Genomic DNA, 19,061 nt, shown 5'->3' on the forward strand with positions numbered 1-19,061 from the left:
ATGAACTTAGGCACTGAGAAAATGTGGTAACAGATACAGCTGGGGTACTGCTGTAAATGAAGTACATCCATCTAGTATTATGAGACAGCCATACCACATTGGTCGACTAATGTAATGCGATGGCTTGAATCTGAAATCGTCCCTACATGTTCACATTTTCAAAATTTGGGACTCAGCTGATGGTGTTACTTTGGGAGGTCAAAAGGGCTTTAGAAAATGTGAGACAACTAGAAGAAATTGGTCACTGGGAATGTATCTTAGCCACTTTCTGACTTGATCTCTATTTCCTAGCCCTCCATGATGTAAACCAAGCTGTCCTGCATTCTTTCCCAACCATAATAAACTGGATCCCTGTATCCATGAGTTAGCATAGGGGTTTCTCCTTTAAGATGCTTATATAAAGTAATTTGGAAGAGAGCTAGAAAAATAACTAGCACACAACATGAATTTTATTGACTTTATTGATTTTATCTATCTAACATTGTTAGTACCAATTTTACAAACAATGCATTAAGATTAAAGAATAGCAATATAAAAGCATTCCAGCAATATAACTCACAGCTATGTTGAAAAGCTAGCTATAAACACTATAAAATGTTTAAAAGTCAATTATCTGAATGAAAGTAAAATGCATAAAATACAGGTAATACACTACTTGTGGAGTTATTTATTCTTCTAACAGTATTCACTGTGTGTCAAGAATTGTCCTAAGTCTAGGATGGATAAATAAATGATCAGAACAAAGGTTCTTCCCATCTTAAGGTGACTTACCAACACATGTGAGACTCATTGTGGATTTGTTTCTCTTTCTCTACTTTTCACATAAAATGGAATTTTCTCCTTCTGACCATATCTGCTTATGCTATACAATACATCCTTGGCTATTTTGATTAATAAAATATTTACTAGGTATTACTGAGTATTAGTCTATGTTGCATCATCTGATGAGTTATACATGCTATCTTTGTTCCAAGATATTTGATCACACTGTGAATCCTGAGATTGTGTTATTTGCTGGAAAGACCATTTTTTAGTTGTGGTGTACCTCAGTCTTAGCACACATTTTTAATCCAAGAGATTTCCACTTAAATATTATAAACAGGATTAAATAAAGTCAACCACTGGTCAAGAGGTGGAGCAAGCAACCAGTTGACAGGAATTATTAAAAAATAAAACATACAGAATAAGAGAGAGTCAGAAGGACAGATAGAGAGACACACGGAAAGTAGAAGCAGGGGACATTCAGTTTGAAGGACGTTGTTTGAGACAGTGTAAGAGGCGGGCATTGCTGATGGAATGTTGGATGAGGAAGAAAGTCAGCTGGGTGCTTTCTCTGTCCCTCTGAGCTAGCAGACTTTCACCCCAGCATCTGGCTCCCATGTCATCATGAATAAAATTGAACAATTGAGATTTTGTTCAAAAAAAAAAAAAAAAAAAAAAGGTGCCCAACATGGGGCAGTACCACATGGACAGAGAAATCACAACAGCTAAAGACAAACTGAGAAGTCGTCAGAGTTCGTAAGACACCAGGGGAACATCAAGGAGAGAGTTAAGTAATATTAAAAGGAAAAATATTGCCCATGTTAAGGATGGTAAATATCATAATACAGGGTGTTAGGACCTTGTATAGTGATATTTTAGATGCTTGAAAATAGAAGCAGAAAATTAAAGATAATGATCTGAGATTGACATAATACCAACTATGATTAGTATCAATCTGGTAATTCATATTTTTATCCTTAATGCCATGTACATTATGAAAATTTGTTCCATGACATTTGGTCACACTAAATCCTGAGATTGTGTTATTTATATTATGTTATGAATATGGAAATGTCATATTTATAATGCAGATATGAAAATGGCTTGATAACTGTGCCACATATGAAAAGTAGATTAATAAGATACAAGTCTTAGAAAGACTTACAGATGAAAGTAAGAAAAATACTCAGACACAGACACAGGAATTTAGACAAGAACCTACTGCGCCTCTGCGTGATGAAACTGAAAAAGGGCTGACCAAGATTATGAGAAAACCAACCTTAGTTTATCCAGTGACTATACAAGAACAACTACCAGATGATAGGAAATACCAAGGTTATGGAGAAGGTAAATGGAATCCGGTAGATATATTAGATTTGAGGAGACTTAAGGAAACTGTCATTGCATATCTTATGCATTTACCCTTATGTGAAGCAGGTACTAAATTCATTGGACACTCAGAACAGAATTATACCCCAAGACTGGGAAGATTTGGCAACAGCAATATTGGAAACTTGTTCTCAGATACAATGGCAAACCTGATGGAAAGAGGAAGATAGGGCCGAAGAATGATGTAAGACTGGAGGTATTAATATTTCTCAAGATCAGATGCTAGGTAAAGGTTAATATGCTGAGTTACAAGGACAGGTTGAATTTGATGATCAGCCCTTGTTGCTTTGTTGCTTAGCAGCTTTAAATGCTTGGGATAAGGTTGAAGAATCAGAAGAGACTGAGTCCTTTTCTAAAATGATACAAGGTCCAAAAGAAGCGTTCACTGATTTATTGCAAAGATTGACTTCAACTATAAATAGAATAGTATCAGATTCAGAAGTCAGACAAAGATTAATCACATTTTTGGCTTTTGAAAATGCTAATTCAGAATACAAAAGTATGATTAGACCTTTAAAGACAAGATCAGCACCAATAGATGAATGGATTAGAAATATGGCTGATATTGATTCTCACTGTTATTATGCTACTCTGATAGGAGAAGTAATTTCTAAACGTTTTAAGAAAAAACAGAATGTCAGGTGTTTTCATTGTGGTAAGCAAGGTCATTTGAAAAAAGGATTGTAAGTATGGCATTCCTAGAAACAATGTTTTTTCTGGCAATAATACAAGAAAAAAGGCCCCAGCCTTCTGGAATATACAGAAACTGTAGCAAAGACCAGCACTGGACTAATTAGTGCTTATTAAGAAGGGACAGACAGGGTGACCGTTTGCTATTGGGAAATGCCTTAGGGGGACTCCTACAGGTTCCAATATCAAATTTGATTCAATCATTCCCTGTTAGCACAAGAGAAACTCATCCACAGAGCAATCAAAAGATTTAATGCCTGTTGTTTAGAAACAACACTTCTCTGGATTTAATTGAGGACAGGACAGCTTCAGTAGATAGAACAAAAAATTCAGGACAGACCAGAAACCAAGTATTTTGGCAAAATGACTATAAATGATCAAAAACCAAAGATAAAAATACAAATAAAAATGGTGTTGAATGTAGCAGAAGATGGCCTAATCGGCCATTATTGGGAAGAGAGGCCCCTTGGTATTGCAAACTTTATTTGCCCCAGTATAAGGGAACGACAGGGCCAAGAAGTGGAAGTGGGTGGGTAGGGGAGCAGGGCTGGGGGAGGGTATAGGGAGCTTTCGGGATAGCATTTGAAATGTAAATAAAGAAAATATCTAATAAAAAGAAAAGAAAAAAAGGAAAGAAAACGGTGTTGAAATTAAAGGTTTAATAGACACAGAAGCCGATGTAATAATAATTTCACCAAAATCTTGGTATCCAGATTGGCCTCTTCAGGAGGTAAATATTTCGCTTCTAGGGATGAGAACTTTATCTCAGGTGAAACAGAGTGCAAGGTGGGTTGAGTGTGTACAGCCAGAAGAATAAATAGGACAACTAAAACCATATGTGCCTGATATAGCTATAAATTTATAGGGACATGATTCGTTGCAGCAATGAAAAACACACATTAATATTCCTCCAATCTCAGAAACAAACCATAAAGTATGCTTCTGAGAAAAATGTTAAAATGTATTATCAAAAACAGTACAGACCATTTCAGATTGTACATAAGCAGGACACAACAGCTGTTGGTCTTTCAAAAGTACCAACTGGCCTGCCTCTAAAATGATTAGCTGATGTACCTGTGTAGGTGGAACAATGGCCTTCAATGTCAGGAAAAGTAAAAGCATTAGAACAGCTGCTACAGGAGCAGCAAAGTGTTCAACATAGTGAAGAATCGACCCATCCTTGGAATTCTCCTATATTTGTCATTAAAAAGAAATCTAAAACAAAGAGAATATTAACATATTTAAGAGCCTAGAATTCCTTTGCCTTCTTTATTACCTAAGAGATGACTCATTATAATGATTTCTTTAAAAGACTTGTTTTTTACTATACCTTTCCAAGAAAAAAGAAAAATTTACCTTCATAGTGCCCATTTATAATAATGCTCAACCTGTTTAAAACTATGACTAGAAATACTTCCACAAGGAATGTTAAACAGCCCAACACTGTCAATATTTTGTGCAACAGCCATTAGAAATAACTTGTAAGCAGTTTCCTCAGTCTAAATTTTATCAGTATATGGATGGTATCTTACTGGCTGATTCAGATGCAGATACCTTAGGAAAAACATTTGATGAAGTAAAGAGAATTTTGCCTTGCCAAGGAAGAAAATTGCTCCTGAAAAAATGCAAAGAGGAGATTCTATTAATTATCTAGGAGATAAGATATGTTCACAGAAAATGCAACCACAGAAAGCACAGATCAGGAGAGATTGATTATGAACTCTTAGTGTTGCTGGGAGATATTAACTGACTATAGCTAATCACCGGATTAACCACTCAAGAGCTAAGGAATTTATTTCAAACTTTACAAGATGATAAGGACTTAATAAACCAGGAAAATTATCAGCTGAGGCTGAGAGAGGTTGGCTCTGGTAGAAAAGAAATTACAGGAGGCACATGAGAATCACTTGGATCCGAAGCTTAATTGTATTTTAGTTCTTTTACCTCCCACAAGGATTTTCTCTCTTATGCAGAGAGAAAATAATATCTTAGAATGGATAGTTTTAACACAGAGAGTTTTAAAAATTGAAGACCTATGTAGAAAAGATTTCTGAATTAAGTCTGAAAGGAAAAATGAGACTTGGTCAATTAACAGGATTAGGTCCAGCAGAAATTATGGTACCACTTACTGGTGTTGAAATTGCATCATTACTGACAGAAAACAAACATTGGCAAAGAGCTTGCAACAATTTTTTTTGGGAGAGATTAACAACAAATATCCCCAAAACATGAGACTTTGGTTTATAAAACTAACTGGATTCTACCTCATATAGTAAAAGCAACACCAGTTTCCGAAGGCCCTACATTCTATAATGATGCAAATAAATCAGGAAAAGCAGGTTATAAGTCAGGAAAAATAAGTAAAATGCCATATGGTATTACTAGATTTTCTTGAGTCTCTCAATATAGTTACTGACTCTCAATATGGCAGAAAGCATTATTTTACATCTTGAAAACTTTGAAGTTATTCCAGATGATTCAAAATTAACTTCTGTATTTATTCAACAACGACAAGTAATCAGAAATTGAAATCATCTGTTGTATATGACACATATCAGATCCCATATGGGTCTACAAGGCCCCTTAGCACAAGGCAATGATGAGACTGCTCAACTATTCATAGAAAATACGCTGGAAGCCTCAGAATTTTAGAAAACATATTTTAACAGCAAAAGTTTGAAGAAAGACTTTTCTGTCACTTGGGAACAAGCTAAGAAATTATAAATAAGTGTACTAATTGTTCTTTGTATAACCAAACTCCATTACCCGCAGGAAGTAATCCAAAAGTTACCCAAAGAAATAAAATTTGTCAAATAGATGTGTCTCATTTTGCAGAGTTTGGGAACTTAAAGTATGTGTACCATCCCATAGGCACATTTCAGGATTTGAATATGCAACTGCTTTAACTTATAAAAGGGCTGATTCTTTAATTAAACATTAAAAGTTGTGGATATTATGGGGATACCTGTACAAATTAAGACTGACAATGCTCCAGCATATGTCCCCAGTAAAATGAAATTTGCTGCATATTACAACATAAAGCATATTACAGGTATACCACACAATCCTATCCAATTCATGGTGTTTGTGCAATGGTCTGCATGTATGGTTATCAAAATGGAAAACCACTAATTGGCAGATAAGTGGCAAGGATACCTGGCCATGGGAGGTATGAACGAAAATGGAAAGCCTATCAAAACTTAGCAAAAGCATTAAATTTAATGTAGCTCGTACAGGCAAGACAGGCAAAACATCTGAAAAAAATAAAATAGTGGATAAAATGGCATCATGTTAAATTTGCTAGAGAACAAATTCAGAATGAATCAACAAGAATGGTGGCTTATACAGTCAAAAAACTTGAAAGCTTATGCTTAACACTAAAAAATAAGGAGAAATGGAGAAACAAACTAAACCAGGACAACCCTATGAGAATGACTATTATAAGGAACCCACAGCCAGGAGGTGGTTCACACCTTCAATCCCAACACTTGAAAAGCAGGTACATAAGAATTACAGTGATTTTAATTTAAAAGGTGCTTGCAAAAGGCAGGCTGAAGTTTAAAGGGAATGTCCTTTGTGATCTAAAAATAAATACACTTAAACCTGGAATCAATATGCAAAGAGGGGAATATAGGTATGTTTATCCACGCATACTAGGGTATATTGAGTTCCAAACTTTCAGGAGTTTAATTTCAATTGAAAGATACCTTCTCTGTTGCCAAAAAACATTCTGTCCTGGAAAAGATATAACCCGCCACAAAAGGAAGGCACCACCCACCCCACTAGGGTTAGGGTTGTGGTGGACTCCATGAAGGAAAGACTGCAGGGGGCTGGTGAGTTTCTTGAGGACAGCCCACCATCTTGCTTAGCTACTATGGGTGTACGCTGGAAAGGCTCGCCACCAGGGGCTTTGTCTCAGGATAGCTTCTTGCTTGTGCAAACAGTGGACACCTTTGGGCTTGATGGCTGTGCTCTACCTAATCAGGATTGCCCATTAATTTGACAAACACCACCCAAAGATCAGCCTCAGACCACAGGCTACTGGGATGTTCAAACTGTTGAGTTCATATGAGACTGACAAGAACATTTTACAGAACTTTGAACTCAAAAATATTTAATCCTAAGACTGCCCAATGCAACTAAGCTAGACATTGTAGAAAGCTTGGCAGAATTAGCTTCATTGTTGTAACCAGTTCTACTGTACTAGAGTTAAAACCTTTCCTTTTTAGATAAAAATGGGGAAATGCTACAGGATATTTGATTACACTGTGAGCCTCGAGATTGTGTTATTTATAGGAAAGCCTGTTTCTAGTTGTAGTGTGGCTCAGCCTTAGCAGATACCTTTAATCTAGTTGAATATTGTAGACAGGACTAAATGAAGTCAACCACAGTCAAGAGGCAGAGCAAGCAGCCAGTTGACAAGAAGTGAACATAGGATTATTAAGAAAAAAAAAATAGTCAGGAGCACAGATAGAGAGATGCACAGGAAGTAGAAAGGAGGTTATCTGAGATGGCACGAGAGAGGGAAATTCAGTGTGGGTCACTTTAGCCAAGAAGAAAGGTCACCTGGGTACTCTCTCTCTGCCCCTCTGAGCTAGCAGGTTTTCACGCCAGCATCTGGCTCCCGAGCCTTCATTGGTTAAAAATAAACACTTGAGGTTTTGTTTAAAACAAAAAATAAAAAACTTATCTTCCTCCCACAATTAAAATTTTGTTTAAAAACGACGTATCTTCCTCCCAAGTATTTGGCACTCTCGTGGAGGATGACACGTGCTGAAACATTTTTGAAAACATTAGAATTTCAGTCCGAGCTAAGTGGGTACATGAATGGAGGATAATGGGGCTCTGAACTCAGACAGGACGGTGAGAGAGATTACTTCTTACGATCTTTGTCCTTCTTTATGTTGGTGCACACCTGAGCCTGTGCTGACTCAGAAGCAGCCTTCATCTTATAAAAATCGATGATTTGTTCTTCTAATTTTCTCCTCTCTTCCTCCAGCTTCAGGATCTCCTCTTGCTGGATTCTCTTCAGGTGCTCGAACTTGTCCTGCAGCTATAAAATGAGAAGTAACCCTGTTGTCACAAAGATCCGTAAAACCCAAAAGGCAGACCATAACCCTAGAACAACGTATTTAAAACCCCTGGGCTTCCACGAGGAGTACAGAAGCTCTTAAGAGGGGTCAAGGATATCATTCCTGTACTCCTCAAGGTTTGGAAGTCGTTAGCAGTCACCTTTGGAGTAGCCCAAAAACTGTCAAAAGATAAAAAATTTAAAACTAAGCTTCTCATAATTCTAATGATTGGCTCCTACTTCTGCTTCTAGAGTCAGGCAGTGGGCCATTCTAATGGGCCTATTATATTAATATTTTATAATACTACATAAATCATAATGGGATGCCAAGAGGGTGAGCAAAGTCGGCATTTAAAGGAAGGAGGAGGAGCAGAAACCAGAAAGCCGAAACCAGGAGCAAAATCCAGATGGGTGTTTGAAAGTTTACTTTTCTTACAGGTTTAAAAGAGAAGCTTTCTTACACGAATTCAACTACATTCTCTCAAGAGTTTTTCTTGCAGTTGGTTCTCTCCTTCCACCATGGAGTTCCCAGGATCTAACTCAGGTCACCCAGCTCAGCATCAAGCACCCTTACTTGCTGAGTCACCTGTCTGGACCATAACTGGTTCCTTTTGAAGCTTCCTTTGATTATAGGTCGTTTAGCATAGGTGATTCCATTCTGGTGTCGTCTTGTACATTTTTTTAAAAAAATTGTAACAGATTATTATATTTACTCAATTATTCCTGATGGGATTCCAAGGATGGAATTCAGGTCATGAGGTTTGGTGGAAAGTGCAAAAGAGATATTTAATTAGCAAAGCACACAAGGTGCCATGTGGCTTGTATAAAAACTGCACATAGTAAAATGAGAGGCAGCAGAGATTAAAGATTGAATTCATAACTAAGTATAAATAGTAAAATTCTTGAAAGCTGAAATCAGCAATATGAGGAAGTTCTCAAAATAATGTTCAGAATATATCCAAGTAATCCTTTGCTAAAGAGATTAATATAGTAAGAAACAAGTTTTATTTGTCTATATAAGAATGGCCCTGGGCTGGTGAGATGGCTCAGTGAGTAAGAGCACCTGACTACTCTTCTGAAGGTCCAGAGTTCAAATCCCAGCAACCACATGGTGACTCACAACCACTTGAAATGAGATCTGACACCCTCTTCTGGTGTGTCTGAAGACAGCTACAGTGTACTTACATATAATAAATAAATAAATCTTAAAAAAAAAAAAAAAAGAATGTCCCTGAAGGGGTTGGGAGGTCTTGCAACAGGCTTGGTGTTCCAGGGACCTTGGGATTCACTACTGTGTACTGCCACAGTTCTCCTTAGCAACCCCAGCCTTAGTAATCAAGTGAGACCAGGCATGGCTTCATCTGATGCCCTTAGAAGGTTCAAGTTATAAATCTTGGGTTCTACTTCGTGATGCTAGTTCTGTGTACATGCACAAGGCGAGAGTTGTGGGATCAAGACGTCTTCACATAGATTTCAAAAGGTATCCTAGGTAGTCCCAAGCCTGGTCACAGGATTAAAGGTGCTACAGAGGGACTTCACTTATGACAACGCCTAATGGAGCTATGGAAATGAGGTAGTCCCCAAGATCCCTGTGGTGGTTTGATTACAACTGGCCCCATAGGTCCATAGAAATGGCACTATTAAGAGGTGTGGTCTTGCTGGGTGGTGGCGCATGCCTTTAATCCCAACACTTGGGAGGCAGAGGCAGGCGGATTTCTGAGTTCGAGGCCAGCGTGGTCTACAAAGTGAGTTCCAGGACAGCCAGGGTTATACAGAGAAACCCTATCTCAAAAAATAAAAGGGGGGTGTGGTCTTGTTGGAGTGGGTGTAGCTTTGTTGGAGGAAGTGCTTCACTAGGGGGTGGGCTTTGAGGTCTCAGTTACTGAAGACACACCCACTGTCTCTCTTTGCCTGTTTGTTGCCTGTGGCTCCAGATGTAGAAGATGGAGACGGAAGAGGAGCTATCTCTCCGTCACTGTCTGCCTGTGCATTGCCATGCTTCCTGCCATGATAATGGACTAAACCTCTGAACTGTAAGCCAGCCCCAGAGTTGCCATGGTCATGGGGTCTCTTCACAGCAATAAACCCCTAAGACAATCCTGGATCTGTAGGGTTCCCAGCATGCAACTCCATTCTGGGAGAGCGATACGCAGCACAGGTGCTGGGTGAATGGAGAGTGCAGACCCTGCCCGATTATATCAGAAAAAGAAAAAAAGAAAAGTGCAAAATGCTTAGGGAAAAAAAAACATATCATTTCAGCTTACAATTTCATAAGGGCTATATTAAGATCCTATAAAGTGAATAGCTGCTTTTAGAGAGATGTAAAGTTTCTTCCAAAATAAAAACCCACTAGTCTCTAGAATGTATCCCCTAGAGGAACAAGAAGGGGAGACTGGGTGTGAGGTGGGTAGTACATGCCTCCTTCTCTGCATCCTTAAAGGTCAACTCCTTCTCCTTGACTCGCTGCATGAACGTCTGCTTGAGTTCTTCCTCCTCCTTCTGACACTGAGTGTGGAACTCTCGTCTCTTGGCTTCATACATCTCTTGAAAACTGAAAGTGAGAATGTTTGTTATTCTAGGTTAGTCTCCTATGTAAGTGCTAATAAATGACCAGGGGGGTGGCAAGCTGGGGAAGAGTTCTTGCTGAGCGGAAAGACCTGAGCTGACCCCCAGGTTCCATCCTCACGGTAGGAGAAAAGAGGCTCCTGCACTCTGTCCTCTGAGAGAAAAGAGGCTCCTGCTCTCTGTCCTCTGACCTCCGCCATGTATGCACACACAGATGCATACAAAACAAAGGTTAAAAATAATTATTTTTAAGTGCTAATGTGAATTAGCATGTGAACTATAAATCTGTATTTCCAAAGTGTTGCTCACCAATAGTCTGTGTAGTGACACCCCAAATTTCTGTATGAGGAGATGTAAAAACTGAGACATTAATTACGTGAGTATATGACCGAGCATGAAAATTTGAAACATCATGTCCATGATTTCTGCTGTCCTGGCACTCACTCTGTAGACCAGGCTGACCTCGAACTCAGAAATCTGCCTGCCTCTGCCTCCCAAGTGCTGGGATTAAAGGCGTGCGCCACCACTGCCTGGCATGTCAGTGATTTCTTATTCCCGTAGTTGATGTTTTATTTCCCTGGGGGGAAGGGATTGGTAGTGGTGGTGGCAGTGGTTTAGTTTAAGGTTTTGTTTGTTTGTTTGTGCTGCTTTCCTTTTGAGACAGAGTCTCACTATGCAGCTCTGGCTGGCCTGGAGCTCACTATGCAGAACAAGCTGTCCTTCAACTTAGAGACTCATCTACCTCTACCTCCCAAGTGCTGAGATTAAAGGTACATACCGGCCGGGAGTGGTGGCGCACGCCTTTAATCCCAGCACTTGGGAGGCAGAGGCAGGTGGATTTCTGAGTTCGAGGCCAGCCTGGTCTACAGAGTGAGTTCCAGGACAGCCAAGGCTACACAGAGAAACCCTGTCTCGGAAAAAAACAAAAACAAAAAAAACCAAAGGTACATACCACCACATTCAGATGTTTAATAATAATCTTTTATTATTATTATTATTATTATTATTACTTTTATATTTTTTCAGTCTAGCCATTACTCCCCTTTTTGTTCCCCCTCCCACAGCTCCTCATTCCACTCCTCCTCCCCACTGTCTCCAAGAGGATGTCCCCCCATCCCCATCAGGACTCCTCACTCCCCTCGAGTCTCTCAAGAGTTAGACGCATCTTCTCCCACTAACTCCAGATCAGGCAGTCCTCTGCTATATATGCCTCTTATCTCTTGGACAACAGTATTTTAGGAAAACTAAATATAACTAAGTATGAGACTGGTTTCAAAAATAATCCAGATAAAGACATCCTTTAAAAAATAATTCACTTAGTTTAGGGTTAAGGAGAAGATTTGGTGTGCTGTGGTTCTCAGTTTCAGGGTTATGACCCCCACAGGGGTCATATATCACATATATATTTTCATCATGATCCATAACAGTAGCAAAATTATAGGTATGAAGTAGTAACAAAATGATTTTTTGATTGGGGGTCACCACAACAATGTAGTGATATGTCAAGTGAAGGCTTTATGTCTGGCTTTTTGGAAAGCCTTTGTGTCTGCCTTTGACTGAGATGTTTCAGTAAAGCCTGTGCTATGTTTGGGTTAATCAGTAGAGTTAATAAGACAACATGCCAGGCAGTGGTGGCACACACACAACTTTAATCCCAGCACTTGGGAGGCAGAGACAGGCAGATTTCAGAGTTCGAGGCCAGTCTGGTCTACAGAGTGAGTTCCAGGACAGCCAAGGCTACACAGAGAAACCCTGTCTCGAAAAAAAAAAAAATCAGACAACATTGAAGAATGTTATCTGTCTGGGAGGGCTGCACTTGGTACTACATGGGAACTCGCAGCTGCACAGACCTCGGTCCTAAGACGCTCCTAGCAAACCTGGAGTTCTTAGTTTTGATTATGGCTAGCCATGGTCGAAAGGGACTGAGATTTGTGTGGCTTGTCTGTTCTCACGGGCAGCAAGGACAAGATAACGTTGATAGCTGGAACTTTTCCCAGCCCCAGTTAACCTTGTAGAATGTTTGACTACAATAACTGGACTGAGCTAGCTGGGAATCAGTCTTTTCCAAGGCTGAACCCCTTCTGCTCCTTCAGGAAATGAGGGCTTGACAAGCTTCTCTCTCTATTGCAGCACTTACAACAGCCCAACAGCCAAACATCAATCAATACTGAGAGGCCAAGTCTTTTTTTTGGGTTGGGTTTTTCTGTTTGGTTGGTTTTTTGTTTGTTTTGGGTTTTGGTTTTTTTTCAAGACAGGGTTTCTCTGTATAGCCCTGACTGTCCTGTAACTCACTCTGTAGACCAGGCTGGCCTCGAACTCAGAAATCCACCTGCCTCTGCCTCCCAAGTGCTGGGATTAAAGGCGTGCACCATCACCGCCCAGCTGAGGTCAAGTCTTTTAAGTTCAGACTTTATCTTAGAGAACCTGGCCTAAGTTTGAACTCAGGTAAACTAACAGGTTGGTACCTAGCATTCGTTTCCAAGTTGTCCCCCCAACAACCTAGCTCCCGAACCTAGCTCCAGTCTCTAGGCTCATCCCTAATAAGACCAGCTTTTCCAGGTTACACCGTCAACAAGACCAGCATCTCCGGTTACTCCCCAAAACAAACCTGCACCGCCAGGTTACAAGTCCATCTCCTGCCTAACAACCACCCATGCAGAGGGGAGCAGAAATTAAGTTTATGACATGGCTCCTCCACCACCAAAACCATCCTGCATGTCGGTGGTGCATTGGGGGTGCCCAAGCTAGCTTGAATAGAATTAAGACCCTACTGTGAGTTACATCAGATTGGTTCCTGTCTGGGTTTTGATGGCTCACTACCGTTTCCCTGGCACTACCATACAAAAATGGGAAAGTGTATGAGAAGCACTGGCTCAGTCGGTAGAATGGCCCCACCACACACGCTCACGGGGATCTGGGTTTGGCTCCTAGAAAGCCCAGTGAAAACCCATCAAAGCTGCATGGCAGCCATGTATGTCTATAACTCCAGGGCTGTGAAAAGATTCAGGAGGATCCTGGGGCTCAATGGCCAGATAAGCTAACCAAATCTGCAAACTCCAGGTTTAATGAGTGATCCTGTCTCAAAAGGGAAGACACAGAGAGATTGAGGAAGCCACTCGACAAGAACTTCCAGCCCACAACAACAAAGTGCTGTAGGGCCATGTCCCTCCCAGTCTGACATTCCCTCCAAATTAAAGTATTTACCTCAGGAAGGAATGGCAACCTCATAAGGGTAGTAAACAGGAGGTCTCATACCCAAGAGAACAACGACAATAAAAATCAGAGAGGTTTCTGAGAGCCCCTACCAACTGTGTAAAAGGAGACAGCGTTTGCTGAGGTGGACACTCTGTGGATAGAGACATGTTTTGACTGTGGAATTGTCTGTGAGGTCAGGAGAACACCAGGGTGGTAGTTTCCCAGAGTTGTCTCCACCCATGTCCAAATTTGTTAAAAACCTAAAAATTCACGAAGAGCCACGACCTCATTCTTGAAGTGAGCATGCCTTGTTTTATGGGAGTTCTAAATGATCAACTCAGATGTAACATCAGTTTCTTTTTAAAGATGCTCACTTTGAGATGTATGTGTGTGAGTGTTGATTTACTCGTGTATGTCTTGTGCATGCCAGGTGCCCACACAAGCCAGAAGGGGGTGCTAGAACTGGAGTCACAGATGATCACCAGTCACCACGTGGATGCTGGGAATTGAACCTAGCTTCTCTATAACAGCGCTCCCAACCACGGAGCCATCTCTCCAGCCCACTAGCCATGCCTGCACTCACCTCACTGGCCGGTTGTCTGGGCCCGTGTCACTGAAGCCCAGCTTCTGCAGCCTGTTGCTCCTGTAACATTCATAATGCTGAGTGTGGGTTTGATCTTTCAGATCTTCCATATTAGTGGACAGAAGCAAATCCCGGAGCTTCACAAAGTCACAGTGGTTTTCATTTTCCACTTGTCCAAAAAAAAAAAAAAATCAGTAATAAATTCATTATGGAGGGTTTCTATTATTTTCCCGAATAAGCTTTCTACCATCTGGATATTCTCTTTTTTTGTTGTTGTTTTTTTTGTTTGTTTGTTTGTTTTTGTTTTTTCGAGACAGGGTTTCTCTGTGTAGCCCTGGCTGTCCTGGAACTCACTTTGTAGACCAGGCTGGCCTCGAACTCAGAAATCCGCCTGCCTCTGCCTCCCGAGTGCTGGGATTAAAGGCGTGCGCCACCATGCCCGGCTACTCATCTGGATATTCTCAACCCAAACATTTTGCTCTGTTTAATGATGTCTCCAAGTTTTCCTCGCTCATTTTCATTCATTCATTCTCTCTCTCTCTCTCTCTCTCTCTCTCTCTCTCTCTCTCTCTCTCACACACACACACACACACACACACCTTGCATATCTCAACAAAACCTACCAGCTCACCAATTATTTCTCCTATGATTTTAGCCTATGTGATATTTGTCCTTGGCTATCAACCTGACATCCCTGGGAAAGAATTGCCCCCATCAGATTGGCCTGTGTGTGGGCATGTCTGTCTGCTGGGTAGGTTCTTGATTACTAATTAATGTAGGAGGGCCCAGCCCACTTTGGGAGGTGCCACGCTGGGCAGGTGGATCTAGGTGGCAGTTCAGTGACACTTTTAGGTACCAATATTTATCCTTTAGCTTTGTTAAAGTGAGTCCCAGCATTGTGAATGGCATGTTTCAGGAAGGCAGAGGTCCTGTGCATATGACTCATTGGTTAGACATGGAGATTTGGAAGCTATGGGGCTAAGTCAACGACTGGCAGTTTCCTATAGGGAAGGATCATAGCTGCTCCAAGTCAACAGTTCCTAACCTGTGGGTCCTGACCCCTGTAGGGGTCAACCAGGCCTTTCACAGAGGCTGCATATCAGATATCCTGTATATCAGCTATTTACACTGTTATTCATAACAGTATCAAAACTACAGTTAGGAGGTAGCAACGAAGATAATTTGAAGGTTGGGGGTCTCTACAACTTGAGGAACTGTATTAAAGGGTCTCAGCATTATGAAGGTTGAGAACCAGTGTCACATAGGAAAGGACCATAGTCACTCGAAAAAGAAGCTTAAATGAAAGGACTCTGTGTCCCTCATCAGCAACTGCCAACTACAAGTTAGCTGGAGTTTTATCAGCCCTGGCTCAGATTAAAATGCTATTTCGAGAGCATTGATGACACAGTCCATATTGATTTCATCATCTTGAAACACAATCTCATATTTACCTTGCAAAACACCCCAGGGGTAATGGCGGCCTTTGACCATTCTCTTTCCAACTTTGACCTCCTCCATACTTCCTACTACAGCAAACGGTAACAGCCCCTGAACAAGCATAAATGATACAAGTTAAACTCCCTCCAAATGATACGGCTTGCTCGGTTTCTCTTTTCTTTCTGGGATATAAAGTACAGAGGTGAAGTAGTTTAGTACATTCAACCACACAAATAATCTATCCTGTGTCAGATTTTAATACTTGGCAGAAAATAAGTACTAATTGTTTTTTTATAAGCATTAACCCCAGGCTGACATATAATTAAAAATTACCTACTTAGTATTTCCTAAAACAAGGCATCCTGATGCACGCAATACAAAGATAAAAAGAATTGGGTTGTTAATACATATAATTTTTTTCACATTTTCTTTACAGTAAACACGAAGACAATATAGAGGAGTTGTTATGAAAACTATTTTTTTTATTTTCTTTTTGTGTTTTATTTTGGTTTTGGCTTTCAAAACAGTTTCTCTTTGTAGCCCTGGCTGTCCTGGAACTCACTCTGTAAACCAGGCTAGCCCTCTCAGACGCTGGGATCAAAGATGTGCGCCACCATGCCTGGCTGAAAACTAATTCTTTTAGGATTTATTTTATTTATATGAGTATACTGTTGCTATCTTCACCAGAAGAGGACATCGGATCCCATTATAGATGATTAGAAGCCACCATGTGGTTGCTGGAAATTGAACATAGCATTGAACGATGCTTTTAACCACTGAGCCATAGTTTATAAGTTAACAGATGAATCTATTAAAAGTAAAAATTAAGCTGGGCTTGATAGTGCATATCTTTAATCCCAGCACTAAGATGGCAGAGGCATATGGCTCTCTGTGAGTTCAAGACCAGACTGGTTTACTGAATGAGTTTCGGACTGCCCAGACTAATAAACGGTATTGTATATGTCTTCAGGAGGGCTAGGGAGATAGTTTCATTGATCAAGTGCTTCCTGCGTAAGCATAAGGTCCTGAGTCTGATAAGAAAACCAGGCATGGTGGCACATGTTTGTACTGTCAGCACTGGGGAAATGAGAACAGGAAAATGGACCCGAGGGACTTGCCAGTCAGCCACCCTAGCCTTGGTAAGATCTCAGCCAATGAGAGACCCCGTCTTAAAAACAAAAGCAGACGACTGAGAAACAACACCAGAAGTTGTGCCCTGGCTTTCACATGTGCATGTACACACACACACACACACACACACACACACACACTATGTGCCTGCTCACATGAACAGGCATATGCACACAGAAGAAATTCAATGGTGCTTTTACATGTCAAGAACACACTGTGTATTTCAAAAACTTGACAGAAAATCTTTTGAAAGAAGATTCTAGGTTTAAATGTTATGCAGTATATACATATAGACATATAGACATATAGACAAATACTACATGGTATCCCAGTCATACATGCAATATATACATATAGACATATAGACAAATACTACATGGTATCCCTGTCATACATGCAATATATACATATAGACATATAGACAAATACTACATGGTATCCCAGTCATACATGCAATATATACATATAGACAAATACTACATGGTATCCCTGTCATACATGCAATATATACATATAGACATATAGACAAATACTACATGGTATCCCAGTCATACATGCAATATATACATATAGACAAATACTACATGGTATCCCTGTCATACATGCAATATATACATATAGACATATAGACAAATACTACATGGTATCCCAGTCATACATGCAATATAGACATATATACATATAGACAAATACTACACGGTATCCCAGTCATACAGAATTTTGTGGGTTTTTTTTTTTAATCAACTAAAAATAAACTCAAATGAACTTTTAAAAATGCTTTTTATTTGCTTGTTCTTTCTTTGATCATTTATTTTTATTTTATGTCCATTGGTGGGTTTGCCTGCATGTATGTCTATTGAGGGTGTCAGCTCTTGAAGTTACAGACAGTTGTGAGCTGTCATGTGGGTGCTGGGAATTGAACTTGGGTCCCCTGGAAAAGTAGTCAGTAGTAGAGTCTTCACCCTTCATCAAGGAAGCCTCTCTTTGCAGTGGAGCGAGAGCTTTCCAGAAAACCACAACCCATAAAAATATAGAGTTGGGGACTACAGTCCCAACAGATGCATCTACAATATGACTCTGGAACAGAAATCCCAGTACTCAGGTAGTGAAAGTGGGAGAATCCGGGATTTCAGGTCAGCCTTATACATGCCACAGTAAATTCAAGGCCAACTGGGCTATGTGAAACCCTGCCAAGAAAGGATGGAAAGGGAGGAAGGAGGGATGAAGGGAGAGGGGAGAGGGATGAAAGGGAGAGGGAGACAGGGAAAGTGGGAGGGACAGAGGGGAGGCAAGAGAATTTCCACAATGTATTTTGAGGAAAAATGCATTGCTTGTCAGATAGAAGAGAGAAAGCACAGGCAGCGTCCCACTTACCGAGCTGTTCACTTGAGCACTCGCATCGTCATCGACCTGGAACTGATATATCTGGATGCCATTGCTGTTCAGCTCGCTCATTATGTTGTTCTTGAACCTCTGTAGGTCGTTCTTTGAAAGTGAGTCAGCTTTGGCAATCAAGGGTATGATGTTCACCTGTTAAGGAGGAAGAAGATCAAATTTCACTATAATTCACTATCTTTCAGTCTAAACCCTGAACCTAAAAAATAAAAAAAAAAAACAAAAACAAAAACAAAAACAAAAACCACCTGTATATGATTTGTTGTTGCTGCTGCTGCTGTGACAGAATCTTCGATGGAATTCCAGGAAGAATGCTAGGCGTACCCACAGCTCTGCCCCCATCATGCTTGGCCACAGAGAATTTCCTGTTTGGGGGAGTGCTGAGGACTAAACCTCAAGCCTTGACTGTTCGAGGTCAACGTTCTACCTTTGAGCTGTATTTTGAGCCCTCATCTTTTATCAGAACTCCGGTTTAGAAGTCTTAATCACAAGATCTTTTCTAAAAATCCCATGCCCCCGTGCCTCTGGAATTAGTATGATTTAAGTGGTCGAACAAACCTCATATTAAAATGTGGGGGTAGAGAGTTCCTCTCTCAGTGGTCATTCATGTAACTATTTCTCCATAAATGTGTATTAACCAATATCTTTCATACACCTTGGCTCTATCCAATTTAGAGCTACATGTGTTTAAGTCTGTTATATGGTGCAAATGAATAGATATCAGCTTTGAGCTCAAATCACATTTGATGAAAAGACCTCACATTAAAATGTGTGTGTGTGGGGGGGGAGAGTTTCTTTCTTAGTGGTCATTAACGTAACTCTTTCTCCGTAAATGTATATTAA

General features: G+C 40.3%; 1 protein-coding gene across 1 annotated transcript in view; it reads right to left on the reverse strand.

Annotated features, from left to right (window-relative positions):
* Positions 1 to 502: 502 nt before the first annotated feature.
* Septin14 (septin 14) overlaps positions 503 to 19,061 on the reverse strand; it is a 30,622-nt gene continuing 12,063 nt past the window's right edge. Inside the window, exons 6-10 of the mRNA XM_021162420.3 lie at positions 18,198 to 18,353; positions 15,707 to 15,803; positions 14,256 to 14,424; positions 10,331 to 10,463; positions 503 to 7,894 (exon numbers count right to left, since the gene is read on the reverse strand). Coding sequence (XP_021018079.1) covers positions 7,715 to 7,894; positions 10,331 to 10,463; positions 14,256 to 14,424; positions 15,707 to 15,803; positions 18,198 to 18,353 — 735 coding nt within the window. The 3' untranslated portion in view covers positions 503 to 7,714. The remainder of the gene's footprint in view (positions 7,895 to 10,330; positions 10,464 to 14,255; positions 14,425 to 15,706; positions 15,804 to 18,197; positions 18,354 to 19,061) is intronic.

Source organism: Mus caroli, unplaced genomic scaffold (assembly GCF_978045245.1).
Source record: "Mus caroli unplaced genomic scaffold, Mus_caroli_1 scaffold_4, whole genome shotgun sequence".
Lineage (NCBI taxonomy): Eukaryota > Metazoa > Chordata > Mammalia > Rodentia > Muridae > Mus > Mus caroli.